This window comes from Carassius gibelio, chromosome B13 (genome assembly GCF_023724105.1).
Source record: "Carassius gibelio isolate Cgi1373 ecotype wild population from Czech Republic chromosome B13, carGib1.2-hapl.c, whole genome shotgun sequence".
Taxonomy (NCBI): domain Eukaryota; kingdom Metazoa; phylum Chordata; class Actinopteri; order Cypriniformes; family Cyprinidae; genus Carassius; species Carassius gibelio.
In genome coordinates, this window is record NC_068408.1 from 26,594,367 (window position 1) to 26,619,100 (window position 24,734).

At 39.8% G+C, this 24,734-nt stretch overlaps 2 protein-coding genes across 2 annotated transcripts; both read right to left on the reverse strand.

The window, feature by feature from the left end:
• Positions 1 to 764: 764 nt before the first annotated feature.
• On the reverse strand, positions 765 to 4,775 carry LOC127970507 (uncharacterized protein K02A2.6-like). Its single transcript, XM_052573102.1, has one exon. The coding sequence runs from the start codon at positions 4,773 to 4,775 to the stop codon at positions 765 to 767; it is 4,011 nt and encodes a 1,336-aa protein (XP_052429062.1).
• Positions 4,776 to 9,663: 4,888 nt separating this feature from the next.
• On the reverse strand, positions 9,664 to 24,261 carry LOC127970717 (prokineticin receptor 2-like). The gene is made up of 2 exons (XM_052573406.1): positions 23,692 to 24,261; positions 9,664 to 11,552 (listed from the first exon to the last, which is right to left on the reverse strand). Exons 1-2 carry the CDS (start codon positions 24,159 to 24,161, stop codon positions 10,850 to 10,852), a joined length of 1,173 nt encoding a protein of 390 aa, XP_052429366.1. The 5' UTR covers positions 24,162 to 24,261; the 3' UTR covers positions 9,664 to 10,849.
• Between the last annotated feature and the right edge of the window lie 473 nt (positions 24,262 to 24,734).

Sequence of the window (24,734 nt, forward strand, 5' to 3'; positions counted from 1 at the left end):
CAGAGGGAAAATGCTTTATTTTGAGGTCAAAAACAGTGTTTTCTTCCATTTAAAATACAACCATGTGTCCATAATTATCAAATATATGATGTAAATTACATTAAAAAACAAAATGCTCAATAAATATTATAAAATATATAATGAAAGTAGTGGTCCCCTGGAGTTGTGTCACTGGTGTTACTGTTTAACAAAAAAGCTCTTATTTTGAAATAACAATCACACTGATGACATCACTCGACTTCCTTCTTCCAATTTCCTGAAGATCTATTAAGAGAAGCCCATGGTAAGTCCACTGTCTCTTTTCAATTATCAGAAATCCTCTCATTTATCTCATAATTTCATATGAAGCTTTTAGATGAAGTCACTGGTATGACCTCTTTTATTGTTTGTGTGATAACCCGAGTATTTAAAGATGCACGCAGACATTGCTGTTTATCGTCTTTACTAAACTCAGCAGCAAATACAGAAACTGGCTTGCAAAACGGTAACAACACATTCAAAACATCCGGTGTGCAACAGCTTAACTAGGACCGGGGGGGGGAAACAACATACAAACATTCCGGGTTTCACCCCGGCCTACACCGCAAATAGTCCCTCTGCAACACTTCTCCCTCTTAAAGTGCAAACATAAAACATTAATACACACACTGTAAGATAAGTGCCTCTCTACCAGGAGAAACATTGGTAGCAATATGAACATCAAATTTTTGTTAAACAAACAACACTCTTTTATATGGTATTTTTAATGTTTGGGTATCTGTAGCTCAACATGTCAGTCTGTTTGGAGGCTTGTGTTGTCTCTTAGATCTCCTAAGCTCAGTAATGGTGTCCTCAGAACTGGAGGCAGGCTCTGGTCCCCCAGGTATGCTCTGAGCAGGGTCAGCCGTAGCTGCCTGCTCCGACAATTCATCAGGTGCCTCCTCTGAGGGCTCAGACAGACCCTCATGTGACATTTCCGCGTGCCCTGGAGCTATTGGCACGGCCTCTGCAGAGCCGCTCCCACTGACTTTGCATGAAACCCCGTGAGAACCGTGAGAACTCTTCCCTCCCCCATCATGGCGGACCCGCAAGTGATCTTGGTGCCTGCGCACCTGCCTACCATCACATAATTCCACAACAAAAGATACTGGCCCTGTCTGGCGGTGGATTACCCCTGGCAACCAGGGTGAACCTATGGCAAAGTTCTTGACATACACTCTGTCCCCTGGGTGAAAATGTCTCTCTTTGGCATGTTGGTCCCGCCTTGCTTTTTGCTCCTCCTGATACCTGGCAACCCTCGCTCTGATGTCTGGCTGGAGGAGGTCCAGATGAGACTTTGGTCTCCTCCCCAGCAACATCTCAGCTGGAGACACTCCCGTAGTTGTGTGTGGAGTAATCCTGTATTGAAACAGGAAGCGTGCGAGCTTGGTTTCCACCGATTGTCCCGACATCTTCCGCAGCCCCTCTTTGAAAGTCTCCACAGCCCGCTCTGCCAAGCCATTGGACGCGGGATGATAGGGAGCAGTGCAGACATGACGAATCCCGTTTCTATCCATAAACTCCTTGAAAACCTCACTGGTGAAAGTGGGCCCATTGTCTGTCACAATTGTGTCTGGCAGCCCATGTGTTGCGAAAATGCTTCTCAGTGTGTCTGTAGTAGTAAGTGCAGTAATATTTGACATGATATGTGCCTCGAGCCACTTGGAGTGCGCATCCACTAGCACTAAAAACATCCGACCCATAAATGGGCCAGCAAAATCCAGGTGAAGCCTGGACCACGGACGGCCGGGCCACTGCCATGGGTGTAGTGGCGCTGCCGCTGGCATCTTCAGGTTGCTTTGACACTGCGAACATACCTTCACCTTTTCTTCTAAAGCACAGTCCATCCCAGGCCACCACACAAATGATCTGGCGAGACTTTTCATACGGGAAACCCCGGGGTGGGCCTCATGTAGCTCGTCCATCACTTGAGCCCGCCCTGGAGGTGGGACAATCACTCTGGAACCCCAGAGGAGACAGCCATCAAGGACACTTAATTCAAGTTTGCGCTTGACGTAAGGTTTGAACCCCTCCTGTTCCACAGTGGCAGGCCACCCCTGCATCACCCACCTCTTCACCTGCGACAACACTGGGTCTCTTTCAGTCCACAGCTTTATTTGCTTTGCTGTCACTGGAGCCTGTGACAGTCTGTCCATCAGAAAAACAGTCTCTGGGGGAAAGCCTGTGTGGTGTGGTGTGTCTGGGAGAGGCAGACGGCTAAAAGCATCAGCATTTGCATTGTCGCTACCCACCTTGTACTCTATGCTGTACTGGTATGCTGACAGGGTTAATGCCCAGCGCTGTATTCTTGCTGAGGCCATGGGTGGAATGCCCTTTGTCTCACTGAACAGACCCATTAGAGGCTTATGGTCTGTGAAGATGGTAAAAGGGCGACCAAACAGGTAGTGGTGGAAACGCTTTACTGCAAAAACAACCGCCAGGCCCTCCTTCTCTAATTGCGAGTACCCCTTTTCTGCTGCAGTAAGAGTACGTGACACATAGCTGATTGGCTTCTCACTTCCATCCTCCATGCGGTGCGAAAGAACTGCCCCCAGTCCATACGGGGAGGCATCACACGATAGAATGACCTCCTTGTCTGGGTCAAAATGTACCAGCAGTCGTGTTGAGTGTAACAGTCCCTTTACGTGCTGGAAAGCGTTGTCCTGATCCTGCTGCCATCTCCACACACAGCCTTTGTGTAGCAGCTGGTAGAGTGGGGCCAGTACGGTCGAGAGGTCTGGTAAAAACTTCCCATAATAGTTCACTAGACCCAGAAACGACCTAAGCTCTGCAATGTCCTTTGGTGTTGGGGCTTCCTTAATTGCTCTCACTTTGTCTTCGACTGGAGACAAGCCCTGAGCTGAAATCCGATGGCCCAGATATGTGACACTTGGAGCTTGAAAAACACACTTACTGCATTTCAGACGCAGCCCAGCCTCAGACATTCTCTTTAACACCAGGTCAAGGTTTTGCAAGTGTTCCTCTTCTGTTTTACCTGTGACGAGAATGTCATCCAGGTAGACGGCAACCTGGGGAATGTTCTGAAACAGATTGTCCATGGTGCGTTGGAAAATAGCCGGGCTTGAGGCAACGCCAAACACCAGGCGGTTATACTTGAATAGCCCCTTGTGAGTGTTTATAGTCACATATTGCTTAGAGTCTTCATCTAGCAAAAGTTGCTGATATGCGTGACTCATGTCTAGTTTAGTGAATGTTTTTCCACCTGCTAGTGTAGCAAATAGGTCCTCCACTCGCGGTAGGGGGTAGGTGTCGAGCTGTGAGGCCTGATTAATGGTCATTTTGTAATCCCCACATATGCGCACTTCCCCGTCCTCCTTCACCACTGGCACTATTGGGGCTGCCCAGTCAGAAAACTCCACAGGCTCAATCACCCCTGCCCTTTGTAGCCTTTCCAACTCCGCCTCAACCTTAGCTTTCATGGCATATGGTACTGTTCGTGGTTTGAAGAAACGCGGTTGTGCTTTGGGGTCCACACACAGTTTAACTGTGGTCCCTCGGAGGGTACCCAATTCCTCTTTAAAGACATCAGCATATTTCCCTATGATGTCCTGTACCACAGTGGTATGTTTGATTTCACCCCAGATCTGTCCCCAATTCAGGTGAATTTTCTGGAGGAGATCCCGCCCCAACAAGCTCGGTCCCTCCCCCTCGACCACAAGCAGTGTCACCGCGGCCTGCTGTTCTTGATATACAATGTCCACCTTGATAGCCCCCACGAGTGGAATGCACTCACCCGTGTACGTTCTGAGCCTAATACTTGTCTCTTCCATTGCAGGTGCACCCCCTGAGCTCCACAACCTGTTGAATGTGGTTTGACTGATTACTGAAGCTGAGGCCCCAGTGTCCACTTCCATGTTCAGCTCTTCGCCATTCACCTTAATTGTTGCATATATGGGCTGAGCCCGGGGCTGGCCACGGATATTAAACATGTTGAATGAGCACTGCTCCTCAAAATCCTCACTCTGCAGGTGATGTGTGTTGGGCTTAGGTGCTTTTCCCCATCCTTTTGTCTGTTTATGTTTAGCACCCCTGCACTTTTTTGCAATATGCCCCCTTTTCTGGCAATTATGGCAAACAGCGTCTTTAAAGCCACAGTCATTCGCAAAATGCGGACCCCCACAACGATAACACTCTGTGGGTCTTCCTGAACTACTTTTGCATTCTTTTGCTACAAAATGGGCAGTATCTGATAGCGTCCCTCCCCCTGCATTTTTTATGTCCATCGTGTTGTTTGCCGCCGTCTCCATGGCTAGGGCAATGTCCAAAGCCTTTTTGAAAGTCAGTGTGGCTTCACCCAATAAGCGGCGCTGTATGACGTCATCGTTAATTCCACAGACTAACCTGTCCCGCAACATGTCCTCCAGCACTGCCCTGAACTCACAGTGCTCGGAAAGCTGCCTCAGTTCCGCTACAAACTCCGCCACTGTCACTCCTGACTTGCGTGAATGCGTGTGAAACTTGAAGCGCTGCACAATCACCGAGGGCTTGGGATTGAGGTGATTTTGCACCATCTCCACAATTTCTTTGAACCCGATCTCTCCCGGTTTCTGCGGCGTTGCAAGATTTCGGATCAATCTGTACGTTTTAGCCCCGCACACACTCAGGAGGATTGATCGTTGTTTCTCCTCATCCACAATGTCATTAGCCAGGAAAAAGTGCTCCAGTCTCTCGACATATTCCACCCAGTCACCATCCTTCTCGGAGAACTCACTGAGCGAGCCGACAGTAGCAGCCATAGCTTTTGTTTAATTATTTGCCAACTTCTTCGCTGCCGAACCGGCTGACTTACTGGAACATTGGCTTGGTTAACGGTTTTAATCCTCGTCGCCAGTGTGATAACCCGAGTATTTAAAGATGCACGCAGACATTGCTGTTTATCGTCTTTACTAAACTCAGCAGCAAATACAGAAACTGGCTTGCAAAACGGTAACAACACATTCAAAACATCCGGTGTGCAACAGCTTAACTAGGACCGGGGGGGGGAAACAACATACAAACATTCCGGGTTTCACCCCGGCCTACACCGCAAATAGTCCCTCTGCAACAGTTTGAGCATTGTAAAAAACTAGAATACAAATGGATTAATATACTAAATTTAGTGAGTATGCCATGATTGACAACATGTGGTTTGATCCCTTGCAGCAGCCATTTTGTAAAATGCAGTTTTCATGAAAATTGTCACTGGTGTTACTGTCACTGGTGTCACCTTCCTTATGGGTAACACCAGTGAAGATCAGTAACACCAGTGACTCCCTTTTATAGATAAACTTTGTTCAAAGCTATTCATTTAGTTATTTTTTATAAAATAGCACTAAAATTGTGATTCTAACTTTTCTTTGTCATTGTTAATCCTCCTTTGGTCAGGTATTTCTAAATTGAGGGTATGGCTAAACTGAGCGCAGCTGAGAAACAGCGACTATACAGAAAGCGTAGGGATGCTGATCCTGAACGCAGAGAATAGTATTTGCAGAAAAGGAAACAGAGCTATGTCCGTGACATTGACACACAAAAAAGAAAGAGAGTAAGTGATTTGAGTGAAAGGGAGAAGAGATATGAGCGAAAGGCATCGGGGGTCCGTCAGCAGGCAAAGAGTCAGAGCAGGAGCATTGCCCCCCCCCCCCCCCAATCATCACCAGATAGATCACCCAGCGTTTCAAGGTACAAACTGAACTGTTACAAATACAGAAATAAATAGTGAAACAGATATAAAAGTGCATAGCATACAGTACCTCCACATACACACTCACACACAAACACACTCTCTCTCTCTCTCTCTCTCTCACACACACACACACACACACTCTCACACACACTCATACTCACTCTCTCACACACACTCACTGACTCTCTCTCTCACACAAACACACACTCTCTTTCTCTCTCTCTCTCACACACACACACACAAACACACTCTCTCTCGCTCATTCTCACACACACACACACACACACACACACACATACACACTCTCACACATATACACACTCTCTCTCACACACACACACACACACTCTCTATCTCTCACACACACACACACACACGCACACACACACTCATACTCACTCTCTCACACACATTCACTGACTCTCTCTCACACACAAACACACTCTCTTTCTCTCTCTCTCTCACACACACACACACACACAAACACACTCTCTCTCGCTCATTCTCTCTCACACACACACACACACACACACACACACACACACACACACACACACACACACACACACACACACACACACACACACTCTCACACATATACACACACTCTCTCTCACACACACACACACACTCTCTATCTCTCACACACACACTCAAGCTAGGGTTAAATGAGTGAGAACTTTTTTTCAAGAAAATATTTTGCTTTACAGACAACTACAACAAGGGAGGAGACAACGTAGGAGAGATGCACAAAGGAAACAAAGGGAAATAGAGAAACTGAAAGACAAGATCATAGGTTGGAAATGGATATATGAAAAGGTGAAGAAACGTAACATATGACTGCAGCGTGCAAATCTTGACAGCCCAGAAGTTAAAACACAAACAGTTCTTCAAGGTCAGCGAGTCAACACCCATGTCAGAAAAACCTTGAAATATCACTTTGCTGTTTTGGGAGCACTGAAACACAAATACAAAAGTTTTTTTTTTTTTTCAGTTCTTATGAAATGAGTCATTTGTATGTTATGTATGTCACTAGTGATTTGTTGTGTCTTTCACATTAAATAAAATCTGTCATATGTGGCATGATAATCATTTTAAATTCATTGAATTCTGCTGCACTTAAGAGTTAAGCTTTAAAGGATTGTATTATTGCTTGTTTAAAACCTTTTTTTCAAATATTTTCATTGTTATAGCAAATACATGGTTGTGCAATTGAACTAACATCATTCAGTCACACTTTTAACAAACCTGAATAAAATAAATAAAACATAATCACCATATTAGTTAGATCATCATTACTTTTCTGTACCTCTGACTGCATGTGCTGAAAAAACTATTAAAAAATATTTCATAAATACCTTTAATATCGCTAAAGAAGTAAGGTAACACCAGTGACAAAAAAATGCTGTATGCGGTCTTTAAATACATGCACACAAAAAATAGAAAATCATTAAGCTGTAATTTATGTGTACTCATAAAGTCAAAGGGTAATCTAATAATGTGGTCTAAGTTTAAATGTTAGAAAAAGAAATGAATTTTAAGAGATCTTGCCATACCAAATGTGGACGTTTCTGTAGAATGACCCACAAAGGGGGGGTGAAATGCTCGTTTTCACTCAATATCCTGTTAATCTTGAGTGCCTATAGAGTAGTACTGCATCCTTCATAACTCCAAAAAGTCTTTAGTTTTATTATATTCATAAGAGAAAGATAGTCTGTACCGATTTTTCCCAGAAAAACACGAGCGCCTAGAGGCGTGATGTGTGGGCGGAGCTAAAGAATCACGAGCGCCAGTAGGCTTTTGCATTGAGCGCGTCTGGAAGCTGTGACACCGTGAGGACAAAACCAACCAAAACAAACCATGGCTAACAGTCAGATTCAGTGTATATTTATGATCCAGAATCAGATCCAGAGGCTGAACTTGAACAAGAGCAGCATCAGCAATCAGTCTCTATGTGGTATGTACTGAAACTGTATATATTTGCTTAGCGGTTTTGGAAAATGACTAAGTTCCACTTTGTCGTCTTTTTTTTTTTTTTAAGCTGTAACGTTACATGTGGAAAGTGCAGTTTGATGACAACATCGCATGTTGTTTACTTGATGTGCTTATGCGCCGATAGCTAAGTTAACAACACAGAGATATTTGAAGCAGTTTTACTCACAGCCTGCGGATCCAACACACGATCGTGACCCTTTTTCGTTGGGACTGCATTATCCTTAAGAAATAAACGATGTGCAAATCCGTCGTCAAACTGGGCCTTGTTTGTAAAACAAGCATCTTCAAAATGCAGGGGAACAAACAAAAACACTTGCACAACTCCGTTGATGGTCTGTAAAAATAAACTCCATCCACTGGTCCCTTAATGCTGTTTTTTTTTTGGTAATCTGTGCAGGGTTGTCTTGCCCTGGCAACCAAAAACACACTCCTTTTGTGACATTTCGCGACGCTCTCGCTCTGATCAGTGATTGTCTGTGCACAGCCTCTCTCAGTGCTGTGCTATACGGGAGCGCACGCTCTTCCGGCAGAAGTGCCTCAGGACCCATATAAGGAAATTCCGCTCCATCTAACGTCACACAGAGCCATACTCGAAAAAAACTTTCCGAAACTTGTGACAAACCGGAAGGAGTATTTTTGGAACAGAAATACTCCTTCAAACATACAACTTAATTTTTGAAACTTTGTCCATGTTTAGCATGGGAATCCAACTCTTTAACAGTGTAAAAAACTCAGTATGCATGAAATAGCATTTCACCCCCCCCCCCCTTTAACAATCATGTTTACTTAAATTATAGGTCTGTCAAGACTTTTTAGGATTTTCTTTTAGTTCCAAACCCTGACTGTCATATTCCATATAAAATTCACCCATCCTTCTCATCGCCCTGTGAGCGCAGTGAACTTTCTTCAGTGGGAACTTACTCAGGCAGTGGATCTAGGAAGAGCAGGTAAGATAATTAAGCCAAGACTCATACATAATTCATGTTATTTGCAGCTTTCTGTGACCCCTGTCATTGTGTTTCTGTGTGAGTCAGTGCATGACTGAATCACGCCAGTTAGATCTGCTTGCAAGCATCTCCCCAAAACACTAGAATCAGCCATATATTTGTGTTAATTAGCAGATTGACTAAAAGCACAAAATAATAACAACAGCAGTAAGAGCTGCTTACGTCAGTTACAAATGATCATCCGTGGGTTTTAAGCAGTTATCTCAGACAAGACTAGCATAACGAGCTGCAAATTCCATAAGACTAAGAACACAAAATTAACATATCTAAATTAATCAGCACATTCACTGCCAAACAGTTCATTCCTTGTTAGATTAAAATATATTGGTAAAAATAATGATAATGTCTGTTAAGCAGTCATACTTTTGTCTAGAGCAGAAGTGATTTTATAAAGCAATAAGCCATGACAAGCAAGGTTTTTTTTTTTTTTTTTTTTACAATGGGATTACTGTTCTGAATGATGATAAGTGGAGTGACTACCTCCTTAACTGTAGCAAAATCACAATATTGAATGGCTTTGAATGGTTTACTGCTGTTAAAAAATGGAACCAACAGCAATATGCTAAAAGTAACCACAGAAGTGAAATGGCATAAACATTTTAAGGCTATTTAGTTCAAGCATTTTATGATAATGAAGATGTTCTAGAGGGGTTTGCTTTACTTGACTGGACTATAACATACCCAAGAGAACAGGTGATAGATGATCTACTATATATACAAAATAAATAAATACAAATGACCAAATATACAATTGTTTTCTGGAGGTTGCATTAAAATTTACTACTACATTGCAAAGTAATTATTAAATAGATTTGATTCAGATTTAGACATCAAGAGCCATTATTACACGGGTACATGACCACAAGTCTTATCATGATATAAAATTTCAAGTTATGAGTTTGAGTTTCGACAGAATCTGTAAATTATGTATGAACTGTCCTTGGACCTTAGATAAATATACCCTGCTTTAAAGAGCAAACAGAAATATAACTCGCAGGTAATGTGAGATCGAACATCTCCACATTACCTCTAAACTGGTCGATATCGTTCCTTGAATTATTTCTCTAAAATTCAAGGACTGTACATGACACAAGGTTTTATTCTCAGGTTTTACTTTAGTGGGCTAGAATACATGCAGATATTTTATTAACCAATACAAAAGACAGCAAATAACCATATATATTTTTTTTTTACCAAGGAAAAAGAAACTTTCACATATAAAACATTGACTAATAAAGGACCTCATTTTTCAATAAAAAGGAATCTTTTTTATAATCTATATTATGTAACAGTAACTTAATATATGGTTGTTCAATGAGGTCATAAATATATTTCTACAAAATCTGCAGAAAAATCAAAGGTGTTCTGAAGTAAAAATTCCACTCATTTTCTTCACAGAGAAACTGATTTTTAACAATACCATATGAAAATGTGTAAACTTTAATTTAGATTAATACACTACCCATAATCCAGAATAAAACCTCCATCAGAAAAGGCTTTAACAACATAGATTTGCAATTAAAAGGTCAGCATACCGAGCTACTCTCACAAAGCAACATGAATGTTGTTGAGTCTCTGAACACATGCTTAAATAATTGTAACTTATATCTTACAAAGAAAAGCATTCATAATCAGTGACTGTAAGGAAGTAGTTCTATATTGTACCATTGCTTTGTCATTCTCAAAGTTTTAAGGGATGAGTAGTGTGATGAGTGGGGCGGGGCCGATAGACTTGGGTACAGGAGTGAGGCCGGTGGAGTGATTGGGGAATGAGCGACACCTGCTCAACCCACCAGTCTCGAGTCCCACGGAGGAGATGGAGGGATATAAAACTGGAGTGACGACAGTGACGGACGAGAGAGGACCAGGCCTGGACTTTATTTTGTGCTTGCTTTTTATTTGTGCGCAACAGTTGTCCACGAGGGGCTGTAGCGCTGTTTTGTGTTTATTTCGATTATTAAAGTTTCAGTTGATTGTCCGCCGGTTCCCGCCTCCTTCTTCCCGATGATTACGAAGGTTGTATTGTTACAAGTAGTTAATACACTCATGCAAAACAACTGAAATGATAATTTGTGCTAAACATTAACATCAGTCACGTGATATTAATCTGCAGAACAATGCCCAGAAGCAGCATCATCAGTACTCTTTAATCATCTGTAACATGGGTCAGCTCGGCTCCCTTTCTACATTCAGTGAGGTGGGGATCGATGTCTGTCTCGTCTGCATTCTTCCTGGAAGTGTAGGTGGATTTCCAGCGGAGGAGAACAATCCTCTTTAAATATTTGACAGTGTTGTTCTTTACACTGACGAAGCAGAACGTGTTGATCATGCTATTGCTCATGGCGATGCACTCGATGATGTAGAACGCCACCAGAGAGTTCCTATCGCGGGAAATGAGCGTGGGGTGGAAATCACGCAGGATGGTGAAGCCATAGTACGGAGCCCAGCAGAGGATGTACGCCGTGAGAATGCCGATTAGCACCATGACTGTCTTCCTGCGGCAGCGCAGGCGTTTGCGGATCTGCTCTGTTTGGAAACCAGGCATGCTCTTGAACCAGAGCTCTCTGGAGATGTGCAGATAGCACAGGGACATGATGAACACAGGTCCCACGAACTCCACGGCGAAGATGAACAAGAAGTAAGAGCGGTAATACAGCTGCTGGTCCACCGTCCAGATCTGGGCGCAGAAGGTCTTGCTGTGGTTGGCTCCGTGGGGGACTTTGGTCATGGAAGCGAAATACGCGGAGGGAATGGAAATGAGCACGGGGACAATCCACACCCCTGTTATGAGGCAGTATGCAGTCTGGTGCTTCATTCTGGGCCTCAAGGGATGAACAATGGCCATGTACCTAAACACAATGACAATGATTAGTGGGATTCTGTTCAAGATCTATTCTCTACAAGACAAATTGCATAAAGACCTGCATTTTAAACAGTCCTGTACAGTCTGCACTGGTTTAGTGCCGCACCATGCACATTCTCATACATTCACTGTCATTGTCATGATATGCAAGTTTAGATAATTACAGGTGTCAGTGTCATATACCTAATAGCGGTGGTAGAGAGTAATGGAGTATGTTTGACTTTTTACCAGTGTTCTAAACTGATTCAAGGAACTACATTTTTGATAGGAACAGAAGCAGAAACAGAAATTAAATAAAATTGTATAGTTCCAAACATAATTAAAATTTTAAAATGGTCATTAATAACGTTATTTTATTGTTCCATTTTAAATTTGAAATGTGCAAACAACCAATCAGGAATTCAAGTAGTACAGCATTCAAATGTGACACTAACGCATCCAGTGAAATGCCCACTCAGCTGTGAACTCATCACAAGGAAGTTGCAATGACAATGCATTAGAGTTTATCCGAGTATAGTGTAAGAAGGATTCAACAGATTAGGTGCTGATTTTAAGTTCATAGTTATGCAATCCAAAGTTCACGAAAAGAAAAACAGGTAACATTTTGTTTTGAACATTCTGTTGACAATTCATGAGTTCTAGCTTACATATAATTAGCTGAGTTATGGTATGCGTATTTGACCCGCTTTCCGGGGAAGGGCTCCAAGCTCAGGAATTGCCCGAACCTAGAGTACCCCACCTCTTCCCCATCTAGTTGTAAGTGAACTCGAAGTGAGGAGATGGAGTGGAGGAGGGATGCTGATAAACCGTCAATGGATAGAGGTAAGTCAGTGGTATTTATACTATGGTATTGATTACTTGATTGTGGTCCACCGGTGTTGATTAGGCTAAGTATCTGACGTGCTTCTCCCGAATCTTGTTACTTAAAAACAATTTCACAAGTTCACGCTTACATATAATTAGCTGAGGTATGGTATGCGTATTTGGCATGTTGTCCGGGGAAGGGCTGCAAGCTCGGGAATGGCCCGAACCTAGAGTACCCCCCAAAAAGCAATTGAACAAAAGGACAGCCGCCAGATTAAGAACACCCCCCAAAAACAGCAATTTATTTTCTGTGAAGTCAGCTGGTTGGCAGGCCGGAAGAGTCTATGTACTCCAGTGGGAGCGACTTAAGCATTGGAAGGGTAGACCCTACTGGCTGCAGGTACTGGACTATGTGGTTAGGGGCGCCCAATTGATAGGGTTCGAGCCGATGCTCAACGGGAGCTCACAGCGTTCACGTGGCTGGCCGAGCAGAACAGCTGTGGCCGCAACTAATCCTGGTGGTGTCTGTCAGAGAAGGAATGACCCTTGGGCCGGCATATTGGCTGGAGAACCAAAAAATCCACAGTATAGATCTCGTCGTTTAATGGATTAAGCTGAGTCTGACATGTAATGGCAAAAGGTGCAAACCGAATGCTGATAAACCGTCAATGGATAGAGGTAAGTCAGCGGTATTTATACTATTGATTACTTGATTGTGGTCCACCGGTGTTGATTAGGCTAAGTATCTGACACACTCCTTCCGAACCTTGTTAATAAAACATCATTAAGTAATGTTGTACCTACATGTTTACATGTTAAGTAGACTTTTGCCATGGTCTCCAAACAGATATTCTACTGACTATAAGTAACTTTGCAAGTGCATGTCAACTTATGTTAACTCAATCACATCATTAACACATCCCTCCACACTGGTGTTTTTCCCTCATCATTTACACAGGCTCATATAACGGCACTACTGAAGAAACGCACCCTTAACCCATCTCTTTTAGAGAACTACATATAATTTTCCCTTCTTCCTTTCATTGCGAGTTGTGTTTAACCAACTTTCTGCATATCTCACACAGAACAACCTCCTTGACAGCAACCAATCTGACTTCAGAAGTGGACATTCAACTGAGACTGCCTTGCTCTCAGTTGTTGAAGCCCCAAGACTGGCAAGAGCGGAATCCAAATCTTCAATACTTATCCTGCTTGATCTGTCAAGCTGCTTTTGACACAGTTAACCACCAAATCCTCCTATCAACCCTACTGGCAAAGGGCATCTCAGGAACCACACTCTAATGGTTTGATTCTTATCAGATAGGTCCTTAAAAGTATCTTGGAGAGGTGAGGTGTCCAAGTCACAATATCTAACTACTGGGGTGCCTCAGGGCTCAGTTCTTGGACCTCTTCTCTTCTCTGTCTACATGGCCTCATTAGGTTCTGTCATTTACGAAACATGGCTTTTCATGTCACTGCTATGATGACACTCAACTCTACCTCTCATTCCATCCTGATGATCTGACGGTAGCTACTCCCATCTCAGCTTGTCTAACAGACATTTCTTGCTGGATGAATGGCCATCAGCTTCAACTCAACCTTGCCAAGACAGAACTGATTGTGTTTCCAGCAAACCCATCATTTCATCACAATTTCACTATCAAGTTAGGCACATCAACCATAATTACTTCAAAAACAGTCAGAAACCTTTGAGTTATGTTTGATGATCAGTTGACTTTCTCAGTCCAAATTGCTAAAACTGTCCATTCCTGCAGATTTGCTTTATTCAACATCAAAAAGATCAAGCCCTTTCTTTCGGAACATGCTGCACAACTCCTTGTTCTGTCCAGCCTGGACTATTGCAATGCTCTCTTTGCAGGTATTCCAACCAGTTTTATCAAACATTTACAATTAATCCAGAACGTGGCAGCAAGATTAATTTTTCATTAGCCAAAAAGAATACACCTCATACCTTCTTTTTATTTATTATATTATTTAAAAGCGCTTGCTACATGTACAACATTTAAGCTAACTGAGACTTGTTATAGCACTTATATATCATTGCACTTTTGTTGTTTTTGATTGCTTCCATTGTCCTCATTTGTAGGTCGCTTTGGATAAAATTCTGTTAAATGACTAAATGTAAACTTATTCTAACTGTAACCTTACCAAGTCTACTACACGAATGAAGTACAAAGACCACTACATAATAAATAATATTTTAGTATCCAGATACGTCACGAATATGGAAACTTTGGATTCGTACAAATCGAGGTAGGCATCAGTTTCACCTAAAGTTTATTTGTTTTTTGGATTGATGTTTTTAAAGCCTAAACACATAGCCTTAACTTTAGAAGATTTGTTGTTGAGAGAAAGAAACTATAACTGTTTATAGATAGCCAATTTGTGTGTGTGTGTGTGTGTGTGTGTGTATGGTGTTTATAATGTTCATAGTCATTTTGCTTTACCGGCATTTTAGCACATTATTTCTGAATACAGATCAGGTACCCATCAGCCTGCACAAAGTGTCATAACAGAATTTGGTATGCTGTTCCCAGTTGTTTAGGTACATAGTTTGAACCTAAAAATTCACCACCCCCTCTAAATACACAAGAATGATGTCTGATTCAAGAGCTGATTCTTTCCAAAAAAAAACTTTTTGACCAGTCCTCATTTCACACTGAATGATTTAATTGCAATCAAGACTTATCTGATTGTAGCTGTTCTTGAGCCAACTACACACTGATCTCATCATTATGAGCAGGGCTGACGCAAGCCTTTATGGGGCACTAAGCAGAGTTTTACATGGGGGCCCCTCAGTACCGCCAATACTACTGATTATGGTCAGTGCTTGATTATTTGCACACCCATAATCGATTTTATTTGCTGCAGCTGTGCTGCTTACATCATACCAATGTCTCCCTGATATGTTTTTATCCTTATACATTTTTAAATTGTAACAGTAGCAAACCCAAAACTAGAGCCCGACCGATATGGATTTTTTGGGGGCCGATGCCGATATTAACTCGAAAAGAGCCGATTTATAAGCCGATATTTTGATTTTGAAAATAAACTGGATATTAGACCCATTTCCTATAAACTGCACTTACACAACATTCAATAGCAAAATATCTGCCTGTTCTATGTATGTGGGCTGTATAAACCATTTTCCAGAAGGGATTATGTTAAAAAAGCCTTAGATTACAGTCTCAATGACTAAACAATTGCACATCAAAAGTATTTTTGTATAATGACAACAAAAGTATAATGATCAAAAAACAGTCTGGTTTTAAACATTTAACACTTTTACTTTCTTATTAATAATGATGAATTAATATTTTCACCATGTATCATTACTCATGTCATCATTAGAATTATAATCATAATAAACAGGCATCTCCTACATAGGCAAAAATGAGAAATATATGTATATATATTTTATTTGTCAAGCAATAGGTAATACCTATTACCTACTTATATGTAACAATATTATTACAACATTTTCCTGTTATGTCTGTAAAGCTGCTTTGAAACAATCTGTAAAAAAAAAAAAAAAAAAATCACTTGTTCAGCTCACATTTATTTACATGTCCCCTCTAGTTAATCATTTCTGACGCATCTACTCGAAGTTGAATGGTTAACGTTAGTGTCATGAACACACCGCTGTCACTTTTGAGAACCACCTTCAAACAAGTTAATATCTACCATTTAAGGGGCCTGCTAAAAAGGAAGCTATTAGCGTTAGAATAACATAGGGCTGTAGCTATCGAATATTTTAGTAATCGAGTATTCTACCAAAAATTCCATCGATTAATCGAGTAATCGGATAAAATGTGTTTTTGCTTAATTAAAGTGCAATATTAATTATGCAGGAGAAAATACGACTCCTGGGTCTCTTAAAATGAACAACTAAGTTTCCTTTTTTAGAATCTTTTTTTTTTAATGCATAGAATGCAATGCATACATGAAAAATAAACATAATTATTACCCATTGTTTCTCAGTCTGTACTTGTACTGTAAACGATGACAATAAAGTTGACAGATGAATTAAGTGCATTTAAGTGCCATTCAGTTGGGGTTTATATAAAGCATTTTCTGAGATGCACATTAAACACATAAAACATTAATTTAATTTATCTTTTAATTATTTAAAATTTTACTTAACTTTTTGGTAAACAAAGGGGATTTACTATAAAAAAATAAATAAAACATGGAAGAAATGTTGTGTGATTAAAACTTAAAATAAAAATGTTTTTAGTGATAGGCTATGCACATTAAAAAAAAAATCATTGCCAAAGAACATGACGTGAGATTTAAAATAAATTAAAAGAGGCTTCGAGGCAGAGGAATTTGCTCGGTCATTTTTTGTAATCGAGTTACTCAAGGAATCGTTTCAGCCCTAGAATAACATAACAGTTGTTGTTTTTTCGAGGCACGCTGTACATAACTTCTAGTCATTGACTACACGCGCCCCCCTGCCACAGTTATGCGGTCATTATGTGGGAAACACTGCAGATATATTTAGAATAAGTTAAATGCTAACGTTATAGTTTGACCTCTTATTAACGTTCGTGCTATTCCACTGATAAACATGGTAACGTTATTAGCTTTGTGGCTAATCTAATATAGCAATGCATTAGCGGCTGTAAGTGATGTTACAGAATATTTAGAAGTGATGATGATAGAACCGTCAGCTAGAACTACCACACTGTTTTTATATACAGTGTATGAACTAAATCATTTCACATGATGAACTACAGACTCACTGTCAAAACAGTACATCTCCGTGGCTTGGCTGATCGCTTTCTCCTGCAGTGGATTTCTGGCGCTGTTGTCATACTGTGAAGTTACAGACCTCCCTCTGGTGGGCAAACTATGCAACACTCATAACATGAGTGAAGCATGAGACTCTGTTTCTCATGTTTCATCGGCCGTTATAAACGCGATGCTGATTTGAATGCAATAAGCTCATATCGGCAGATAACATCAGCCGGCCGATATATCGGTCGGGCTCTACCCAAAACAGTTGTCAGGTATTACTTTGCACTTTAAGATTTAAAGTCCTAAAGTACTAAGTGGCGTACTAATGTGGTGTATTAAAAAGTAGCTAAATAAACCAGATGACAATGCATTTACAAAACAGAATGTAATTTTAACAACATAAATTATTGAACACACATCCGAAACAACAACTCTTAACCTATAACTAGCTAACTGAGGCATAATGATATTGGAATATACTGTAGCAAGTTCCCGAAAGTAGGCTAAGGCAAAAAAATGTTAAGGTGTATCAGCACCATGTTAATGAAACAAAAACTTATTTGTATTACAAAAATATATACACAGGAAAGTTATTTTTAACACAGGAAACAAAGTAAAATATTACAATATATTATGATGTCAAGGCTATTTACGAATTTAATCAAATGTGAACTTCCCTAAAAAAATAAGATACCCAACCTAGGCTATGCTAATTAACTAGTAAGTCAGGCCCCCTGCCTGCCCAGGTTCAACCACTTTATTTAATTCATTTTAAGATTTAAGACATTTAAAAAGACATTCAATTAAGTATTAGCAAAAAAATATATATAATAATTTATAGTTTGTACACACTGATTTCTATGGAAAGCATCAATAATTAAAATTTGAAGACGTGTTTTATTCCTATCAGGTAATCGAAGGTTACTCTGTTTTCTGGCCACTTATGTTCATGTATTTTGGGAGAAATAGGTGAACTTAGGTGATGTAAATTAGACAGAACTAACATGGGCTGCATTTCCCAAAAGTTTGTAAAAACAATTTTTTTTAAGCCTTAGAAGTTTGTAAAAATGATCATATGACTTATCTTAATATTACGGCCTGTTTCCCGAAAGCATCGTAACTTAAGGCAGGCATACAGTGTACGATTTCTGTGCGATTTCGGCAAGGTACCAACTCACACTCTACGAGTAGATCGCTTGCAATGTAAAGCCAAAGCTCACGATTTTTATGCGCTCACTATACGATCGTCGAGTTGCGATTTGACTGCTACACTATACGTGAGGAATCAACCGAATCAACACGTAGGATCCCTCAGAACCAAGATGTTTGTGGCGGGTTCTGAATAAACATGCATTCCTGGGATAAACACACTGCTTTGGTGATATGCGCAATTCTGTGTGCTGAAACATAAAAAAAATAAATAAAAAAAAATAACGCAAAAAAAAGGCGTAGGCAAATCTAGACGCGCAGGTGGCTCAGAGGCCGTGGCCAATATGGTTTATCCATTTTGCAACGTGAACTGGAGGTAAGCAGGCGTTTTCTGCTCTCTTTTTTTTTCTTTGACATAACTCCACATGTTTTCCCTCCATCACTTCAGTCCACGCTACACGATGTGTCACACCATGGTTTCGTTTATGGTTTCGCGCACGCGCAGTGAGGGAAACACGGAAAATCGGTTCGTAGCCCTGCTTCAACAGTGCGATACCTCACGAGAGGCGACCAAAATTTCTGACATATCAGAAATCCATCCGACCAACCAATGACGACCCAAAAAAGAGTCGCACGAGTCAGAATTCCGCTCAAAATCGGATGAAAATCGCACAGTGTATGCCCGGCCTTAAGTAGCACTTGAAAATCACTGTAGATCTATGAGTGCTCTGGAGTAATCATAAAGACCTAAGTGCATTGTGAGAAGATTAATTTATGCGGTCACCTGCAGGACAATCGGCAGATTGCACATTTAACTTTATTTTAAGTGCAATGTGATTATAATGGAACATTTTGATTGTACTTTATTGTACATTTTATTTTATTTTTTAAATGAATGTATAAATGAAATAATTAAAAAGGGCAGAAAAAATTGAAATCTAAATTTAACGACTGAACCAAAAATAAAAAATAAGTAAATAAAAATAAACAAAATAAGCAATGTAAGAAATATGCTTCAAAGACTGGGAGGTGTCACACCTCTGGACCCTTTATGTTGTTTTTTCCCCATGATCTGTGTGACCCAGTTTCTGTCTCCCTTGATTGTTTAGTTCTCAGGTGTGTCTCCTTAGTCCCTCATTTGCATTGTCTTTAAAAGATATGTCTCTTCTGTTCAGTTTTGTCGGGTCTACAAACCACACACACGTGTCTTCCTCAGTGATCCATGTTGGATATACCCTGTGTTGTAGTAATAAAGTCTTATTTTCACTTATCCGTGGCTCCGTGTTCCTTCCAGGCAGCGTAACATGACAGGAGGAGAAAATCTGTCAATGACTTACTGACCTGTACAAAAACCAATGACCCGGAAATAATGTCTCTACACAGATATATACTATAATATATATTTTTGTATAAAGTATATTGTATAATATTATACATATTAGAGATCAACCGATATGGGTTTTTCTATAGGCGATGCCGATGTTTAGAGGTCAGGGTCAGCCGATGGCCAATATGTGCTGGCAATATTTATGGCCGATTTATGGAATTTTTCCCCTACAATTTTCATGCTAAAATGTCACAATAATAATAAGTGGATGCACAACATTTCTAAACTTATATTAATTTATTGATCACTGACTTGAACCATCTCTCGAATTTTAATTTTGTGCACTGCACGGTATTAAAATGAAAAATGTATCCAAAGTTACCCAAAAAAATCAATAAACACACTGCAAACACACTAGCAACCAGAAACATTTGTGTTTGCTATAAATGACACATAGAACATCTAAAGTGCATTCTAATTTCAAAGTTACATCGCAGTCTGTTCATTATTAAAATAAAGTATAGTCAACCAAACATATACAAGATTACACTGGTAAACACGTAGTAAGCACGTAGTATACCAGTCCACTCTGCTGTTATGTCAAGGACATTTTTTGCTCATGTGAAGAGGATGATCTTTTCCATCTAGTTGACATAAAAAAAAAAAAATAAAAAAAAAAAAATAATAAAAAAAAAAAAAAATATATATATATATATATATATATATATATATATATATATATATAAATAATAGTTTAACATTCAGATACATTGCGAATGTAAACATTTGGATATGTGCAGAATGAGACTTGAGCAATAACCTCTAAATACATCACGTATTGGGATAATTTTATTTTTAATACTATAGTGTCATTTGAAAACATTGCAATTGCATTTTAAAATACAACAACGAGCACCACGAAACCATTTAAAGAAGCGCATTCAGTGGTCTCCTTGACGGGAAACAGTCAACAAAGTAAAATGATCTCCAACGTATCGCTCTCTTCATTTTATCAAATGATCATAATCAAATCTATTTAGTTTACAGTCCTGCTACTAGCATTTTAGTCAGACTAAAACCCCTCTAATTTGGGTGAGAAAGCTTTTTTTCCAAGTGGTTTTTGCACATAATAATAATACCGCTGCAGACGCATTTTGCAGCATTAAGGTTAATAATTGATTGTTAATTTAAACAATGATCGATCATGGAAAATATCAATTATTGACATTCCTAAATACAAATGAGTTGGATGGAAACATGACTAGCTCTGGTCAGCTCCAGGACAGCTGTCTCTCCGAGTACGCTGCTGTCTGTGAGCAGGGCAGAGTAATGTAGCCCTCAATCACGCTACAGTGTTTGTGAAAGCTGCCAACTTCTCCACCCCATTTACAGAGTGAAACTCGAGTAGTAATCTTCCATATGTTTTGGCTCGGGTTCCTTCACATGTGGCAGCAGCACTTTCCACCACACCAATAACACGGGGCTTCCCGCCGATGTGTAATACAAAATACAGATATCTGCCTATGCCGATATATAAAAAAATGACAAATATCGGCCCGATATATCGGTCGACCTGTAATACATATAATATAATACCCGAGTTGCCTGGAACACAGCATTGGGTTAACATTTCAATAAACAAGTGTGTTTACGAAACATTCTATAAGGTGACATTTCAGCACTTGACAATGGGATATCGACTCCTAAGTAGCACTTAAAGTGCATTTTTTGGGAAACGCACGTGAAACAATAACAAATTATTATAAAATGGCTCGCAGAAAATGCTCTTACACACTAAGATCGATCGTTATCTAGAAACGCAGCCATGGTAATTAAAGTTGAGCCTGTACACTGTAATAATGACAGATACTTGAGGATGTAGTACTCAAAGCTGGACTGGATATACATTACAGGAAAAAAAGATGCCATGATGCCATTAAAATATGCCAACTTCAGGTATATATTTGAACATTATTGTCACCTTTGCACTGCACAGTGACAGTGTTTTTGAGTCTTTTATGAAAGCTAAAGTTCCCTAATACTTCAGCACATTTCTTCTGCTGCATTGCCAGCACTGACGTTTCCCTCTGGAAATGCAAATCTAGTTCAGTGTGTTCCATTGGCCATATTTAACGATTTCTATTAGCAGATCAGAAGCTTCATATGTAAGTCATCTATGATTGAATTTTGCTTCATTATGGACTGTCAGTTAGAGTCAAGTCAAATTGCGAAGCAGATTTAATTATAAATGGTCCTCACATGGCCATTATCAGAATTAAAAAAAAGACTATGAATAATGTTCAAACAAACTAGATCCTGTCAAAATGGAACTGTGTAAAATGACTTATTTGCCAGGGGAAACTTCAAAAGCTTTAAAAAAATAAAACTTCTTCTGATGTCTAACTGCTGAAGAAATAGTACAGGATGCCTAATGTACTTGTAAAATTGTAGCCCTCGGGTACAGGATAAAAATGGATCATTAATATTGTCAATGTTTCCACATATTTTATTCCATTTCAAGCTATTTTAGCAGGCTTATGTAAAGAGCACATAATTGTTGTTTCCTCTGGCCATATTTTATACCTTCATATGGAAAGGATAAAGAAAGCCTACACAGAAACAGCAATTTAAACCGTTTCTTGAGTGCCTGAAGGATTCACTCACATTATTAAAGAAATATTTAAAGCAGAAATATTCCAAAATGTATAATGTTTTATACATGCATTCACAAGACATTGTAATAGATGCAAACATCTTTTTAATGAATAATCATAACAAGAGTTATAGTTTGACGGACCAAATTACTTGTGGTTATCACATTTAAGAGATGTTTGATTTTCAACCATCTATCACATTGATAAAAGTATTATAAGTCTCATATCTTGACATTAAGGTCTGTACAGTTTCTTACTACATCTTATTTCCATATTCCTTATTTTCATTAACTGAAGGTAATGTAAATTTCACTGTGAACTTACTGGTAACCATTTCACATCAAAAACAATGAATTATGGTTTGGTGGATATTAAAAATCGAAATGTTGATAACAAATGTTTCATAGCCCATTAGTAATATAAAACAGCTGTTTTAAAGAAGATCATAATCATGACACATTAATCAAAGCAAGGACCACTAATAAATATTATGACCACATTATAAAGCCTGCTTACGAGAAGAGTTGTTTCAGTTTGTATGATGCTGTGCAGATCTGCCCACATAATGCATTAGAAATACAGGCTTCAAAGAAACTTCTAAAAACTAAAATTTCATCCTTATTTACTCACTTTCATGATGTTCCAAACCTGTATGCTGTTGTTGTTATTATTATTATTTATTTATTTTATATATTACTTCATGCCTGGTATAGTGCATTTTAATGAATGCAGGTGTGAATGAGATTTCAAAGTTCGGCAGAAGGGAAAATATACAGCGAATGAAAGCATCAACTTTGGTTTCCCCATGACTCAAAACTATTTTATATCTCATATAGACACAAATCTTTCTGTGCTATTTTTGAAGAGATGTTCTTATGGAGTATTGTATTATGAAAAATCTCTTTGAGCCAAAAACACAAGAAGAAAAAAAAAGGATGGCTTGAGGGAAAAATAAAGTTTGAGTAAACCATGAGAGAAATTATACTTTGGGGCTGTTCCATTGTTCTCTAAACAGCTAACAGTTAGGCTAAAGATTTATTTTGTATTGTTTATTATGAATATAACTATACTGTAAATAATAAATAACAGCCTCTCAAGGCTTATTGCTTTAATTGACTTCTTTAAGGTTGAAGCTTTATTGCCTTTATATTTGTTCTCAAGTACAGCTCTGTATTTTTCACTTGTTTTCATTTGTTGGCAGTCAAGCATGACGCACAGCAGATGATTAAATCCCACCGTATAACTGGAAAGCTGAAAATCTTTTCTCTCAATCATCTGTTTGAGCAGTATGTGAAGTGCTTTGTTCAGGAAGCACCCTGCATAATGCATGAATCGGAAAGCCAATGATATTACCCAGCCCCGGGCTTCCCTTTTCCTTCCCACTATCTAGTCTAGCAGGACTGAAAAAATGACATTTAAATCACACCAACCTGTCTATAGCGATGGCCAGTAAGGCATTGGTGGACACATGGAGAGACACAGTCCTGAGGTAGTTGACGGAAGCACACAACACTTTCCCATGATCCCAGGAGAGCTGCTTGACCACGTAATAATCCAACAAGAAAGGGCAGCAGACCACAGCCACTATGAAGTCGGAGATGGCTAGGTTGGCGATCAGCAGGTTGGTGAGGTTCCTGAGTTTCTTGTATCGGGCCAGAGTGGCTATGAAGAGGAAGTTGCCAATGCCGCACACCAGCATGATGCAGACGAGCACGGCTCCGATGACTATGGTGGCCACGAAGTAGGCCAGGCCCTGCGTGGTGTCCGGCATCTCCTCTGAAGGAACACCATAGTCCATGTCGTAGAAGTCTGTGGAGGTGTCATGAGTGTCCAGAACAGGCACCTGGCCATGAGGGTTCACGAACACGGCCGCCAAGTGAGTGATGTTTGCGTCCTCCATGGCACAGAATCGAGTGGAGCCGGATAGCTCTGATGGGTTTCTGCTGTCGTAAATCGCCAAATCTTTATCTAGCAGTCAGTGCTCATGATACAGGAAGGTTATTGTCTTTTGAAATGGTTTCAGATGTCATTTCCAGCAGGTGACGAGCCACACATGAAACACAAAACACAAACACTGACATTATTACATGATATTCGTGTTGAAATAATTCATGAAACATTGTGTTTAAAAAGCAGTTCACTTTAAAAATGAAACCTGTGTCACTGAAAAGGAGTCTTATTCAAGAGTAAATCTCTTCACAGAAGCATTTGAATGAACTCATTAACTCACTGACTCACTGTAGCACTTAAAGCTGCAGTAGGTAACTTTTGTAAAAATATATTTTTTTTTACATATTTGTTAAACCTGTCATTATGTCCTGACAGTAGAATATGAGACAGATAATCTGTGAAAAAATCAAGCTCCTCTGGCTCCTCCCAGTGTCCTATTGCCATCTGCAGAAATCCATCGCTCCCGTTAAGAAACAACCAATCAGAGCTGCGGTCCGTAACTTTGCTAGTGTTCAAAATGTAG